The sequence below is a fragment of the Scyliorhinus canicula genome, chromosome 11, assembly GCF_902713615.1.
Source record: "Scyliorhinus canicula chromosome 11, sScyCan1.1, whole genome shotgun sequence".
Lineage (NCBI taxonomy): Eukaryota > Metazoa > Chordata > Chondrichthyes > Carcharhiniformes > Scyliorhinidae > Scyliorhinus > Scyliorhinus canicula.
Window position 1 is genome coordinate 114,280,705 of NC_052156.1, and position 16,649 is coordinate 114,297,353.

Here is a 16,649-nt window from a genome sequence, read left to right on the forward strand (position 1 = left end):
CTTATTCATAATATTCTTTCCATTCACCTGAAGAAGGAGCCGTGCTCCGAAAGCTCGTGTTTGAAACAAACCTGTTGGACTTTAACCTGGTGTTGTAAGACTTCTTACTGTGCTCACCCCAGTCCAACGCCGGCATCTCCACATCATAATATTCTTAATATTGAAGGAATATTCCAAATAAATGCCGAATTCGAATTTGGTGGTGATGGTCATAGAGTGTTAATGTCACTGGACTAGTAATCCAGAATCCCAGGTTAATGCCTTTGGGGGCCCGGGTTCAAATCCCACCACGGCAGCTGGTGGAATTTTAATTCAATGAATAAATCTGGATTCTCAAGCTAGCCTCAGTAACGGTGATTGTGACAACTATCATCGATTGCCCTCCTTCGGGGAAAGGAAATTTACTGTCCTTATCTGGTCTGGCCTACATGTGACTCCAGACCCACAGCAATGTGACTGACCTGTAACTGCCCTTTGAACTCAGTTCAAGGGGCTAATAGTGAGGGGGCAACAAATGCTGGCCTTGCCAGCAATGCCCACATCTCATGAAATAATTAAAAAATAAAAACATATATTTAAATACTGATTTTGTTAACATCAAGAACGAGAGATATTTGCTAAAGGAGGAAAAATGCAAATTAATTAAACTATCTTACATTGAAAGTCGCCGTAGTCCAAGAGGACCATCAACTGATCTCCCCTTGTGAGAGAGAACTGACTCACATCACCTCAGGCGAGGGACCTGGTTCAGAAGCCGGACCCTTCATGAATAACCTCAGCCGGTACAGGGATTGAACCCGCACTGTTGGCATCACTCTGTGTAACATTCTTCTCCTAATGTCAAATGATCCTTCATATGATGCCAAGATTTATTTAGGATATTTGCATGCACAATGCAGCTATAAAAACCATTTCATTGTAAAAACAATCCTCCCGAAGTTCAATTCAAATCTTTGAATAACAATTTGCCCCTTCCCCCACATCCATATTTTAGCAAGGGGTGAAAGCAGGTGACTTGGTCCAAAGGCTGGCTTACAATGAGCAATGCCAGAGGAGACCTACTGGTTGTACTGTTTTACACTCAGGCAGTACTTGGATGGATCAAGGATCTGATGACCTTGAAAGAACACCATTTCACAGGTGAAGCAAGCGTCAAATACTTTCCTATTCACAACGCACAGTATCGGCCGACAAAGCCAGCATCCAGTAGTCCTAATTATGTGATAGCCTTCATAATACAAACGTCAGTTCCACTCCAAGTCTCTGTCACTTTAATTCCAGTTTCTCCCAAGTGCCATTCACCTCATGCTTCCCTTAGTAGTGTCATTTTTAATGTAGCACTAAGCCTGCGTTGTTAGTTGGCACTAAGAGTTTAACAGTAATTAACCCCTGCTCTATCCCCAGGGAGCAGTACATCAGCAACTTGCCAAAACACTGTAAATAAGCAGCCTCTGATCAATGGAGAACTATGCTGGCTCCAGAGCACAGTAATAATGGGAGCAATTTCTACACGTGTAAACCTACGCAACTAATGATTCAAATGTGACATTATCTGCAGAAATAAAAATGCTGGAAATACTGAATTCTGTTTTTCAATTTCAAAACGAGATCCAAGATTAGAATAAAAGATTTGAGCACAAGTGAAACCAGATGCTTTCCTTAATATAGATGCAGTAAGTGGACTATTAATGGGGACGTGTTGCATGCATTTTATTTGTTCAGATAACAGACTTCCCTCCCACACTAAAATGGTATACAATTAATCTGAGTGCTTAGTGGTGATAGCTTTAGAAATCCTAGGCACTACTAAAGGCTTGCGATCACAAATTCTGTCAGTTAATAAATTAAGAACTTAATTCCAATCTCGCAAACCAGAAGTAGCTATAGCCGTGGGCTCAGGTATTTATCTCAGTAAATCCCAAGCAACACCTCTGACTTTTCCCCCCGTCAGCCCCAAATGGTTTCCAAAAGGAAGAGAATCTTTACATGAGGGGCTGGTTTAGCACAGTGGGCTAAACAGCTGGCTTGTAATGCAGAACAATGCCAGCAGCGCGGGTTCAATTCCTGTACCGGCCTCCCCAAACAGGCACCGGAATGTGGTGACTAGGGACTTTTCACAGTAACTTCATTGAAGCCTACTTCTGACAAGTGATTATTATTATTATTAATGGTGTAACTGCTAGCAGCCACAATATAGCAATGAGCCATCGGTAAAATTACTTTTAATGCCCTATCTGGGATGTTTTGCTACAGTTGTATAGGGCGGTTGGTGAGACCGCATCTGATGTACTGTGCACAGTTTTGGTCATCAAAATAAGCAAAATACTATGGTGCTGGAAAGCTGAAATAGAAACAGAAAATGCTGGAAAAACACAACAGACCCTGCAGCCCCTGTGGAGAGCGGAACAGAGTTAACTTTGAGTCCATGCAACAGACTGAAGAGTCACTCGAACTCTCTCGCCACAGCTATTGCCAGATCTCATGAGTTTTTCCAGCTTTTTCTGTTTTTATTACAGTTATTTAAGGAAGGACATAAAGGCGTTGGAAGCAATTCAACGAAGGTTCACTCGACTGATGCCCAAGATGGGTGATTATGTGACGAGAAAAGGTTGCACAGGTTGGGCCTGTATCCACTAGCGTTTAGAATGAGAGGTGATTTTATTGAAATATATTAAGATCCCGAGGGCATTTGACACAGTGGATATTGAAAGGATGTTTCCTCTTGTGGGAGAGGCTAGAACTAGGGGACAACCCATTTAAGACATGATGCGAAGAAATGTTTGGCAATCTCTTCCCCGGAGAATGGGGCCTCACGGTAGCATGGTGGTTAGCATCAATGCTTCACAGCTCCAGGGTCCCAGGTTCGATTCCCGGCTGGGTCACTGTCTGTGTGGAGTCTGCACGTCCTCCCCGTGTGTGCGTGGGTTTCCTCCGGGTGCTCCGGTTTCCTCCCACAGTCCAAAGATGTGCGGGTTAGGTGGATTGGCCATGCTAAATTGCCCATAGTGTAAGGTTAATGGGGGGATTGTTGGGTTACGGGTATGTGGGTTTAAGTGGGGTGATCATTGCTCGGCACAACATCGAGGGCCGAAGGGCCTGTTCTGTGCTGTACTGTTCTATGTTCTATGTTCTAATGGTGGAGGCAGTGTTAATGAATATTTTTAAGGAGAGGTGGATAGATTCTTGACTAACAGGGGAGTCAAAGGTGATTGGTGGGGTTTTGTGGATGAAACGCGGAGTTGAGTCCACAATCAGAGCAGCCATGACCTTATTGAATGGCAGAGCAGGTTCAAAGGGCTGAATGGCCTACTCCCACTCCTAATTCTTATGTACATATGTATGCATATTCAAAAATATCTCACTTCCAGGACTCTGAAAATGTTATTTAAGTGACTGGCTAAGGAAGGGGATGGATTAATGGCTGCCAATTTCCCTTCATGCTTGTGGGAAAGCATCCATTAGCCCAAATGCACCACAGCTTCTGACGGAATACCCAGCACCATTGCCAGGGGGGCATCATGCCTCTACCAGTGTTAGCCACAGTAGGCCGGAAATCTCTTGCCTTCGGGGTTCTCTTTTCCCGCTGACAGTGCACCCCTGCCCGTGGGTTTCATGGCGGCATGGGAGTGGCTTCAATGGGAAATCCCATTGACAAGCGGCAGGAAGACCCCGCCGCCAAGAAACGACAGCTGGGGGACCGGAGAAATCCCGTCTCTGATCTCTGTGGAAACCAGCAAGCAGGGAACCTAGAAAAATCCGCATATGCCACAGAGGCTGCAGGACAGTGGCTACTGCACATAATAATAATAATAATAATAATAATAACTCAATCACAAGTAGGCTTCAATTAAGTTACTGTGAAAAGCCCCTAGTCACCACATTCCCACAAAGGGGCTTTTCACAGTAACTTCATTTGAAGCCTATTTGTGACAAGCAATTTTCATTTCATTTCCATTACGGCGCCTGTTCGAGGAAGCCGGTGCGGGAATTGAACTCGTGCTGTCGGCGGGAAGGTAGCCCGGAAGCCGTACTGGTCCACCATTTGATCCATCGCCCTCTGAAAAACGGAGACTCTGTTTGTAACACCAAAGGGGACCCCGAGGAAGTGAAACAGCCGACCGGCTGCTTCAAAAGCCGTGTAGGGGCGCTCCTCTGAGCGGATAGGGAGATGATGATAGGCCGATTTTAGGTCAACCGTGGAGAATACCCGATACTGGGCGATGTGAGTGACCATTTCAGCTATGCGGGGAAGTGGGTAAGCATCGAGTTGTGTAAAGCGGTTTATGGTCTGGCTATAATCCACTACCATTGGTTGCTTTTCCCCGGAGCGGACTACCAATAATTGAGCCCTCCAAGGGCTGTTGCTGGCCTCTATGACCCCCTCTTTTAGTAGCCGATGAACCTCTGACTTGATAAAAGTCATGTCTTGGGCACTGTACCAGCGACTCTTGGTGGCGACGGGCTTACAGTCTAGAGTGAGGTTCGCAAAGAGGCGGGGTGGCGCAACTTTTGAGTGTCGCCAAGCTGCATACCGTGAGTGGGGGCAGGGGTCCGCCGAACTTCAGTGTCAGGCTCCGGTGGCTGCACTGAAAGTCCAGACCGAGCAGCAGGGGGGCGCAGAGTTGAGGAAAGATGTAAAGTTTAAAACGGGAGTATTTAGCGCCTTGCATTGCGAGGTCAGCAACACAATACCCCGTGATTTGAACCAAATAGGACCCTGAGGCGAGGGCGATAGTTTGGGAGGCGGGGTAGGTGCGCAGGGAGCAGCACCTTACCGTGTCTGGATAGATAATGCTCTCCGTGCTGCCGGAGTCAAATGGCAGGGAGTGTCGTGGCCGTTGATTCGCACCCGCATCATTGATATTCACAGGTGTTTAGGCCGCGATTGATCGAGTGTGATCGCTCCTAGTTGCGGGCCGTCAGAGTCAAACTCACAAAATGGCCACCCGGAGTCACAAGATGGCCGCCGCCGCCAGTCGAACGTGTCGGGCTTCGAAGATGGCCGCCGCCAAGATGGCTGCTCCCATGACTCGCACGAGGTCGATGACGCGTCGGAAGTGGGCGTGTCCGGCCGCAGCGCGGGGTCTGTGAGACCGGGAGCTTGATTTCTGGGCCTGGTGAGGGTTTGGTTTGTGGCCTTTGGGCCCAGCCAGGCAGACTTTCGCGAAGTGTCCTTTCTTCCCGCAGTCGTAGCAGATCGCGGATCGGGCTGGGCAACGCTGACGTGGGTGCTGGCCTTGCCCACAGAAATAGCATGGGGAACCCCCAGAGTGAGTGGATCGTCACGTGGCACAGGCCTGTAGCGTGGCCGAGTCTGGAGGGGATCGAGAGGGGTTCGCAAGGTCCGCGGAGTACGTATGGAGGTTACGGTGGCCCGTTTCGAGAGACGAGGCGAGCGTTACCGTGCCCTGGAGATCCTTTGCCCCGTCTTCTAGGAGCCGCTGCCGGATGTATGAGGACCTGATACCGGACACAAGGGCGTCGCGAATATGTAAGTTCCTGCGTTCTTCTGCCGTCACTGCTTTGTGGTCGCAGTTCCTCACGAGCGCATTGAGTCTTTCCACGAACTCGTCCAGCGTTTCCCCGGAACGCTGGCTGCAGGTTGAGAGCAAATGCCTGGCGTGTACCTCGTTAGTAGGTTTTATGAAGCATTTCTTCAATATTTCGACCCCCGCCTCATAGGTCATCGCGGTTTCGATCACGGCGGAGAGTCGGTGGCCCACCCGGTCATGTAGTAAACGCAGCTTGCGAGTGCTGTCGACCTCAGTCGATGAGGAGTCCAGATAGTCCTCGAAACACCGGAGCCAATATTAAAACATTTCCAGGGCTTCCGGCGACCTGGCGTCCAGGTTGAGTTTCTCCGGTTTTAGAGCGCTGTCCATCTTGATGTGTCTGTAGATTAAATTGATGCACCCTCAATTACGACACGAGAGCGAGATCGGTAATCAAAGGCTTTAATATACAGAGAACAGGACAGCATTCGAGAGAAGTGTGCTCGCCACATGGAGCCTAATCCTATATACTGTTTCCTGGGGGCGTAAAGGGGCTCTTAAAGGGGCACAGTATTAAAGGTAAATACCGTTCATCACATGCCACAGAGGCTGCAGGACAGTGGCTACTGCACATAATAATAATAATTAATTATCACAAGTAGGCTTCAATTAAGTTACTGTGAAAAGCCCCTAGTCACCACGTTCCCACAAAGGGGCTTTTCACAGTAACTTAATTTAAAACATAGAACATAGAACAGTACAGCACAGAACAGGCCCTTCGGCCCTCAATGTTGTGCCGAGCCATGATCACCCTACTCAAACCCACGTATCCACCCTATACCCGTAACCCAACAACCCCCCCCTTAACCTTACTTTTTTTTTTAGGACATTACGGGCAATTTAGCATGGCCAATCCACCTAACCCGCACATCTTTGGACTGTGGGAGGAAACCGGAGCACCCGGAGGAAACCCACGCACACAGGGGGAGGACCTGCAGACTCCACACAGACAGTGACCCAGCCGGGAATCGAACCTGGGACCCTGGAGCTGTGAAGCATTTATGCTAACCACCATGCTACCCTGCTGCCCCTAATTTGAAGCCTATTTGTGACAATAAGCAATTTTCATTTCATTTCCATTACGGCGCCTGTTCGAGGAGGCCAGTGCGGGAATTGAACTTGTACTGTCGGCCTTGTTCTGCCTTACAAGCCAGCTGTTTAGCTCACTGTGCTAAATACATATGCAAAGCACTGATGTGAATGATGACTGACACCATCCATACGCCATGACGCCAATCATAGGGGCTGGTTTAGCACACAGAGCTAAATAGCTGGTTTTCAAAGCAGACCAAGGCAGGCCAGCAGCACGGTTCGATTCCCGTACCAGCCTCCCCGAACAGGCACCGGAATGTGGCGACTGGGGGCTTTTCACAGTAACTTCATTTGAAGCCTACTTGTGACAATAAGCGATTTTCATTTCATTTCATTTCACATGTCTGCTTAATACTGTAGCACCAGCAGACTCAGGTTAGTTGAAGTCCAGGGCAAGAACTGGCCTGTCAGGAGGTCATTGCAGTTTTTTTTCCTTCCAGTATTTTTGTAATTCCTCTTCCTTTCTCAGTTTAATTGCAGAAACAGCATGATACTGGTTCCACCTATAACATCCTTAATTCTGCTGGAGGACAAAACAAGGCAATATCTGGAAAAATTACTTTTCCTTTAGTCCAAAAGAGCAGGGCTGTGGATTAGTAGAGGACTAATGGGGCACTCAGCAAAATATAAATTATAGCTATCAGCATAACCAGCTGGTAATAAGGCTGAAAGAAATGAAAATTCACAGTGTTTGTGTAGCCAGCAATTGGAGAATGGAATCCCAGAGCTCTAATCTTCACAATCCCTATTCATTCATCTTGATTACTTCAATGGGGAGATGCGAAAGAGCCCCTAAGTATTTAACCCTTTGATGCTGAACATCACAAACTGACCTCAAAAGTTTTAGTTCTGTCAAAAGCATGCTTAGTATCATTTAAAGACGCAGCCCCTTTGCGCATATTTTTGTAACTGAGTGGCAAAATAAATGGCTACACTGAACTAATATAGGGCTTTACTGTTCCATCTGTCATGTTTCAGACTTCTGTGGTCATTAATCCACAGACGTGATCTAGCTAGGAGTCTTGTTTAAAATGTACTAAATGGTTAGCTACCCAGGATGCTAATTGAGAACTCAAAATCAGGAAGCGTGTTTATCTTGAGCTGCTTTTTCCCTGAGAGCTCAAACAATGGGCAATTTAGTGGCTTGCCCCCTTCAGAAACAGACCTGTGCACCCTTAGTGTTGGAAGACTTTTGACCTCTTCCCGACTGTGAACAGTCAGGAACAAAGCTGAGCACATGCACTGAGGGAGGCAGTATGCTGTTTGGAAACAGAACTCTTATGGGCAAGAAAGCGCTGTGAATTTCCAGTTCTCTCCCAGCATTGGATAATAGCGAGTTGTCTAAGTTAAGATGATCCATTAGAATGGTAGATCTCATCCACAAGTAAAGTTAATCAACCAGCCCTGATCATACCTTTGACTTTATACATTTCACAACACTGTGGAATTAAGATGCTCTTGATTGAAATCCAACTTGGCCTCATTTAGTGCCAACTCAGTCCACTTTTAAGATTGATAAAGTACCCCAATTCAGATTCCAGGGGAATTCCATTGTTCCAATCATGGGGCTCTCTCCCATACAGATAGATATAGGGCAGTGCGTACCAACTCACCAACAATGTAATATTTCCAAGTTCATGGATGACACAGAAGCTCGCTGGGAATATGTGTCGTGAGGAAGATGCAAAGGGGATTCAATGGGATTTGGACAGATCTGGTGAGTGGCCAAGAACATGGCTGGTGGAATGTAATGTTGGTAAGTGTGAGGTGATTCACTTTGGTAGGAGGAACAGATGTGCAGAGTATTTCTTAAATGGTAAGTGATTGGAAAGTGTAGATGTACAGAGTTCTGGGTGTTCTTGTCAATAAGTCACTGAAAGCTAACATGCAGGTGCAGCAAACAATTCGGAAGGCTAATGATATGTTACCTTAGGAAAGATATTATTGCCATGGAGGGAGTGCAACAAAGGTTCACCAGATTGATTCCAGGGATAGTGGGACTGCCCTATGAAGAGAGATTGGGGAAACTGGGCCTGTAATCGCTCGAGTTTCAAAGAATGACAGGTGATCTCATTGAAACTTACATCTCTGAAAGGGATAGACAGGATAAATGCAGGGAAGATGTTTCCCTTGGTTGGGGAGTCTAAAACCAAGGGACACAATTTCAAAATAAGGGGGAAGCCACTTAGGAGCAAAATGAGGTGAAGGTGTTTCATTAAAGGGTTGTGAATCTTTAGAATTCCCAAACCCAGAGGGCTGTGGAACCTCTCATTGAGTACGTTAAAAGCAGAGATTGATAGATTTCTAAAGACCAGTGACATGAAGGGATAGTGTGGGGGAAAAAGGCATTGAAGTGAATGATCAGCCATGATTGCATTGAATAGCGGAGCAGGCGCAATGGCCTGAATGGCCCATGTCCTTAACTATGTTCAGAAAGGTCAGTTGCTCCTACCACTTATGGGACTGACCGGCATAGCTAATTGCACAAAGATATCGATGGCAGACCTGAGTTCTTAACTTGCTCGCTGCCTGTTAAGGGAAGTGATTCTTCACAAAACTCTTGAGAATTATGGTGGAAAATTTCAAGATTCATACATTTGCAACTCTCGGTATATTGCACTGGGTTATTAGTCATGAGAACAGGGTTGCATGGCCCCAACAGGAAAAAAAACACTTACTTAGATGTCTTTTCATCGGAGTCCTATCTGAAGAGGCAGACATGATTGGATGGAGGTATTTCCCTCTATAATTTCTTGGTCAAGAAAGAGAAACCTAGAAAAAGGCAAAGAATGAATTTCAATTAAAATCAGGGTTCATTTGAATTCCTTTTTCCACAAATGATGTTAATTAGAATGCAAGACAGCGCAAGAGATAATTTAACACAAAAGGGTATTCAGATATACATAAAATTGTGTGTTTAGAGAAATATTAACAAGGAAGAAGGAAGGTATTAAGATCTGAAACAAAAAGAGCATCACTGGTGTTGAGGCATCACTGGTGTTGAGCTAACCACTGTGCCATTGGTGACATGGTAGCATAGTGGTTAGCACTGTTGCTTCACAGCACCAGGGTCCCAGGTTCGATTCCCAGCTTGGGTCACTGTCTGTGCAGAGTCGGCACTTTCTCCCAGTGTCTGCATGGGTTTCCTCCGGGTGCTTTAGTTTCCTTGCACAATTCCTCAAAGACGTGCTGTTAGGTGAATTGGACATACTGAGTTAACCCTATGTGTACCCGAACAGACACTGGAGTGTGGCTACTATGGTATTTTCACAGTAATTTCATTGCAATGTTAATGTAAGTCTACATTTCACACTAATAAAGATTATCATAGTGCTATTTACATGAAAGAGGAAATTTCACAGTTTAGTATCGAAAGGACAGGAGAAACCTAACTATCCTGTAATTCACCTTCATGTCCCTTATCTTTTGCTCTTTACATACATAGATGCTACAAAATTAAAATGGGCCATTTTGTATAATCAAGTTGTGTTTCCTTTTAATGTTCCTTTCTAATTACATTTATCCACCGTGTTCTGATATGCCTTCAACCCATTTTCCTTCATCCATACATCTAATCTGGAGTGTTGAACTAGCTTCTGCCTCAGCCATGACCTCGACAAGTGAATTTCACATCTCACAACTTACTGTTTGAAGACATTTTCTGGTGTGTTCGAAAAGTCTTAAATATCTATGATCCCACACATTTAATCCCTTAATTACTGAAAAACCACGTACCTTGTCCCTTCCTTCAATCATTATAAATACGTCTATCGGATGACCCCATAATCTGTTAGTGTCACGCAAAGTGACCCAATTTTTCCAGGGTAATTTTTCCAATTTTCCCTTCTTGTATTTGAACAACTGGGCATTTACCATCAGCTGTGCCCTTCACACTGGGAAGCATTGTGGTGTACCTTTGATTACATGAAAGTTGCTTGTTGTTATGGTAGCATAATGGTTACGTGACTGGACTAATGCGCTGGAGACACAAATTCACTGTGGAATCTACGGAATTTAAATTCAGTTAATTAAATAAATGTGGAATTAAAAGTTTTTACCTGTCACAAAAACACATCTGGTTCACTATGCTCTTCAGGTAAGGAAACTTGCCATTCTATTTTGATCCAGCCCATAGGGGTGTGGTGGAGATATTCAAGAGGGCGGTTAGACGATTATTTGAATACAAGCAATGTGCAGGGTGACAGGAAAAAGGCAAGAGAATGACACAAAGTTATTATGCTTATTTGGAAAACTGGCATAGACCCAAAGGTCGATGCTCATGTTGTAATGACACGAGTATTAATCTGTTTCTCTCCTCCCATATGCCTGCTCTGAGGATTTATCTATTAGCATCACCCATTGTTTCACAATCTATCAGGCTGTTACCAACTCATTTGGGGACTTGGTGGTTCTGTAACAGTATCACTGGCCAGTAATCTGAAGGCCCAGGCAAGGAATATTCGTGCAAATCATGTCAAAGATTCAAAGCATGTGAAACTTACATTCAGTCAATAAAACCTGGATTCGAAAACTTCTCAGAAATGGTGATTGCGAAACTATCAGTTGTTATAAAACCAATTGAGTTGACTAATGCTGCTTTAGGGAAGGATACCTGCCCTCTTTGCATTGTCAGGCTCGCATGTAACTTCAGACCCACAACAAACTTGCTCACTTTGAAATATCTTCTGAAATGCCGCAGAAAGGGCAATCAGAGACAGGAAGGAAGTGCCAGACTTGTCACGCAGCAATAAACTAAAAAATACCCCGACATTTTAAAAAGGGCTTGCAAATTCTCTGTAAAATCCTCGCACGTCAGTGCTGGTAATGGGAGGCTCACTGGAACAACATGTGCCGATACAGTGATGCTGCCCTGCCTGCATGAGAAAGACAGTGAATTAGAGCGAGAGGCTGCAACCAACGCTGTCGGGAAAAGCGGAATCCCCGGCCCGGGACTCACTCGGGAATTGGAAACTCGCAGAATTTTACCTGGATTCCGGGACTTCCGAAATTTCAGTTCAAATTCCCCGCTTCCGGGTCGGGATGATCCCTGATTGGCTGCTCGAAATGTACCCACAGTTCACCGGGTGCCAGAAGGAGGGCGGGGAAGGTCGGGGCCGCCGTGCGGGGAAGAGCGGGAGGGCGGGGCCGCCGTGCGGGGAAGAGCGGAGAGGCGGGGCCGCCGCGCGGGGAAGGGCGGGGCCGCCGCGCGGGGAAGGGCGGGGCCGCCGCGCGGAGAAGGGCGGGGCTTTGACTTTGGAATTTCAGAGAATCCCCCACCCAAACCCACCTTCCCACACACAACCCCTCCATCCCTCTGCCGCACTCACACCCCCATCCCCTACAACTATCCCTCAACGAACTCTCTTCCCCCCTCACCCGCAGGCCCTCCTCACCTCCCCCCACGCCCCTCCCCACCCGACTCTCCCCCTCATTCTCCTCCAACCCCTTCCCCTCCTCCCAACCCTCTCACCCTCCTCTCCCCCAACCCCTCACCCCCAACCCTCTCACCCTCCTCTCCCCCAACCCCCTCACCCTTCTCTTCCCCAACCCCCTCACCCTTCTCTCCCCCAACCCCCTCACCCTTCTCTTCCCCCCAACCCCCTCACCCTCCTCTCCCCCAACCTCCTCTCCCCCCAACCTCCTCTCACCCTCCTCTCCCCCCAACCCCCTCAACCTCCTCTCCCCCCTCACCCTCCTGTAGCACAGGAGCCGTACCATTTTACATCTCATATGAGTGATATATACAAACAGCGGTGACTACCATATTCACCCCCTGTTAAAAAAGAGTCCGTTGGGGGTGGTAGAAAACTATTTACATGTAAGTGTTCATTTTTAAGGTGTACAGTTCGGGAAAAGTTCACAAGTTTAACCGGTCGGGTGCCTTGATCCTCTGTTGTGAGAGCCTCAGTCCCGGTGGCGATGCAGGCGCTGCCTTGGTCACCGGTGACTCCGGGAGTGTGTAGTCCTCATCTTCATCCCCGGGTGGAACCAATGGGAGGACGGATCGTCCTGGAGCGGGGGCTGTGGCGAGGTTGCTGGGGGGAGGATGGGTGGCACCGGGGCAGTTGGGGGGGGCGGGGGCGGGGACCCAGCTGGTGCCCGGTCCCTCAGGGGGACTGTGTCGTGGCAGCTGTCGGGATACAGCGGTGCAATGCAGGTTCGCATGGAGTAGCTGTACCCTCTCGACCAACGGGTCCAACTTTTGGAGCCGCACGTGTTTGTGGAGGAGAACGGGTCCTGGAGCTGCCAGCCACGTTGGGAGCGAAACCCCGGAGATGGACTTCCTAGGGAAGGCAAGGAGACGTTCATGGGGGGTTGCATTAGTCGCAGTGCAAAGTAGCGATTGGATGGAGTGGAGGGCGTCGGGGAGGACCTCCTGCCAGCGGGAGACCGGGAGATTTCTAGACCATAGGGCCAGCAGGATGGCCTTCCAGACCGTCCCATTCTCCCTCTCTACCTGCCCGTTCCCCCGGGGGTTGTAGCTGGTCGTCATGCTCGAGGCAATGCCCTTGCTGAGCAGGAATTGACGCAGCTCATCACTCATAAAGGAGGATCCCCGGTACGCTGTGGACATAAGCGGGGAAACCGAACACAGGGAAGATGCTACTGAGGGCCTTGATAACTGTGGCAGACGTCATATCGGGGCATGGAATGGCAAAGGGAAATGAAGAGTATTCGTCGACCACGTTAAGGAAGTACGTGTTTCGGTCGGAGGAGCGGAGGGGCCCTTTGAAGTCCATGCTGAGGCATTCGAAGGGACGGGAGGCCTTCCCCAGGTGCGCTCGGTCTGGCCAGTAGAAGTGCGGTTTTCACTCCGCGCAGACTTGGCAGTCTTTGGTGAGCGTCCTGACTTCCGCAGTGGAGTAGGGTAGGTTGCGGGCCTTTATGAAGTGAAAGAACCGGGTGACCCCTGGGTGCCAGAGACCATCGTGTAGGGCCCGGAGTCGGTTCACTTGTGCGCTGGCCCATGTACCTCAGGATAGGACATCGGGCAGGTGGGGTGCTCGTTGAGTTTACCGGGGCACTACAAAATCTCGTAATTGTAGGTGGAGAGCTCGATGCTCCACCTCAAGATTTTATCATTTTTGATCTTGCCCCGCTGTGTTATTGAACATGAAGGCAACCGACCGTTGGTCAGTGAGGAGAGTGAATCTCCTGCCGGCCAGGTAATGCCTCCAATACCGCACAGCTTCATCGATGGCTTGGGCCTCCTTCTCGACGAAGGAGTGCCGAATTACGGAGGCATGGAGGCTGCGGGAAAAGAATGCCACGGGTCTGCTTGCCTGGTTGAGGGCGGCGGCCAGAGCGACGTCTGATGCATCGCTCTCGACTTGGAAGGGGAGGGTCTCGTCGACCGCGTGCATTGCGGCCTTGGCGATGTCGGCCTTGATACGGTTGAAGGCCTGGTGAGCCTTCAGGGGGAAAACTGGAGTGAATGAATGGGCAGGCCTTGTCCGCATAGTTAAGGACCCAGTGGGCATTGTATGAGAAGAACCCCAGGCATCGTTTGAGAGCCTTGGGGCAGTGGGAGAGGGGAAGTTCCATGAGGGGGCGCATGCGGTCAGGGTCGGGCCCTTGAACTCCATTTTGCATCACATAGCCAAGGATTCCTAAGCGGTTGGTGCTGAACATGCATTTCTTCTTGTTATACGTTAGGTTCAGGAGTTTGGTGGTGTGGAGAAATTTGGAGAGGTTAGCGTCGTGGTCCTGCTGGTCATGGCCGCAGATGGTGACGTTATCCAGGTACGGGAAGGTATCCGCAGTCCGTACCAGTCAATCATTTGCTCCATCTCCCGTTGGAAGACCGAGACCCCATTAGTGACGCCGAAGGGAACCCTAAGGAAGTGGTAAAGGCGGCCGCCTGCTTTGAATGCAGTGTATTGGCGGTCCGCCTTGTGGATGGGGAGCTGGTGGTAGGCAGATTTCAGGTCCACTGTAGAGAAGACCCGGTACTGTGCAATCTGATTGACCATGTCAGATATGCGTGGGAGGGGGTACGCGTCGAGCTGCGTGTACCGATTGATGATCTGACTGTAGTCAGTGATCACAGTGACTGTGTTTCGCCCCAGTCTTTACAACTACCACTTGGGCTCTCCAAGGGCTGTTGCTGGCCTCAATGATGCCTTCCCGCAGTAGCCACTGGACCTCCGACTTGATGAAGGTCCTGTACTGGATACTGTACCGTCTGCTCCTGGTGGTGACGGGTTTGCAATCCGGGGTGAGGTTTGCAAACAGAGAAGGTGGGTTGACCTTAAGGGTCGTGAGGCCGCATACAGTAAGGGGTGGTAGGGGCCCGCCGAATTTCCGAGTTAGACTTTGGAGGTTGCACTGGAAATCCAGGCCGAGTAGCAAGGGAGCGCAGAGGTTGGGGAGGACGTAGAGCCGGAAGTTGCTGAACTCTACGCCCTGGACGGTGAGGGTGGCGGTGCAGTACCCCCGGATCTCCACGGAGTGGGATCCGGAGGCCAGGGAGATTCGTTGGAGCAGCGCCTTACCGTATCGGGGTGGATGAAGCTCTCCGTGCTCCCGCAGTCGAGAAGGCAAGATGTCTCGTGGCCATCGACTTTCACCGTCGTTGTCGCGGTTGCGAGGTTGTGTGGCTGGGACTGGTCGAGCGTGATGGAGGCGAGCTGCGGCTGGTGTTGGTGGGCCCCGGGCTGGCCGGCGGCGGTTGCGGGCTATGAGTGGCCCGACGAGCAGGGGCCGTGAGGTGCCATCCAAAATGGCGCCGAAGATGATGGCGTTAGAGATGGCGGCGCCCACGGGCCACACGAAGTCTGATGGAGGGAAGATGGCGGCGCCCACAGGCCGCACTTAGGTTGCGGGGGTGAAAATGGTAGCGCCCATGGGTCGCACATGGTGGGTGCAGGAACAATGGGGCTGGTTACAGCAGCGATTGACCGGGCCTGGCACACAGCAGCAAAATGTCCTTTCTTCCTGCAGGCCTTGCAGAGTGCGCTCCGCATCGGGCAGCTCTGCCAGGGGTGCTTTTCTGGGGTTGGCTGGCTGCCGTGCGGCGCAGGCTTGGGGTTGGCTGGGGGCGGTCGCTGGTGGGGTCCAGGAGGGGGTCGCTGTGCGGTCGGGGGCGTATGCTTGTACATTACGGGAGGCTACCGTTAGCGAGGTCGCGAGTTTCTTGATCGCCGCGAGGTCGAGCGTAACCCCTTCTAAGAGGCACTAGCGGTTGTACACCGAAACCGGATGCCCGTAATGAAAGCATCCCTGATTAGGAGTTTGGAATGTTCAACGGCTGAAACTGCCTGGCAATCGTATCTCCTTGCCAGGGCATGCAGGGCATGCCAGAAATCTTCCAATGACTCACAGGGGAGCTGTTGCCGTGTGGACAGGAGGTGCCTGGCGTAGAGTTTGTTGATCATCCGTGTATACTTCTCTTTCAGACGTGCCATGGCCTCGTTGTATTTGGGCGCTGTCTTGTTATGCTCTTGGCGTAGCATAAGTGGCTTCCTTGATGTGCACTTGACAAAGGAAGGTTCAGACATGGAGATAACTTCAACACGTTTATTGAACTATTTACAATTCTCCTACTCGGGTTCGCCACTACTGTTAATCCTACTATAGCTGCTCAGACTGACTAACCAGTCTGCTACAATCCACGAGGTGGGTGTGATATTGAATCAACCCTGTGTCTGAACTCACTGAGTGTCTCTACTGGAAAGAGCAAGATCATATGTGTTGTGTCCTTTATATATGGGTTGGTGTATTACCCCCCTGTGGTAGTGTCACCTCTGTGTGTATCGTGAATGCCCATTGGTCGTGTCCTATCTAACTGATCTATCAGTTGAGTGTCTGTGTGTCATGTCTCTGGTGCTCCCTCTAATGTCTAGCTAGTCTACATGTATTTACATTAACCCCTTGTGTATTTACAGTGATGCATATCACCACAGGCACGTCCCGGATAAGAGGAAAAATATCGGAGCTCAACCGTGTGTACAGGACGTGTAGCTTCTGTGTGTCTGAGGTGGTTCTGTCGCTGATCCCATGTAG

General features: G+C 49.2%; 1 protein-coding gene across 5 annotated transcripts in view; it reads right to left on the reverse strand.

Annotated features, from left to right (window-relative positions):
- The window catches only part of arhgef39 (Rho guanine nucleotide exchange factor (GEF) 39), a 96,583-nt gene extending 84,821 nt beyond the window's left edge, over window positions 1-11,762 (reverse strand). For 2 of the 5 annotated variants that reach the window (XM_038811113.1, XM_038811108.1), the window contains exons 1-2: window positions 11,147-11,610; window positions 9,323-9,416 (exon numbers count right to left, since the gene is read on the reverse strand). In XM_038811113.1, the coding sequence (XP_038667041.1) occupies window positions 9,323-9,365 (43 nt within the window). In that variant the 5' untranslated portion in view covers window positions 9,366-9,416; window positions 11,147-11,610. Of the gene's footprint in view, window positions 1-9,322; window positions 9,417-10,702; window positions 10,759-11,146; window positions 11,611-11,630 lie in introns of those variants that run through there. The other 3 variants (XM_038811112.1, XM_038811109.1, XM_038811111.1) reach the window with 3 other exon arrangements.
- Window positions 11,763-16,649: the final 4,887 nt, after the last annotated feature.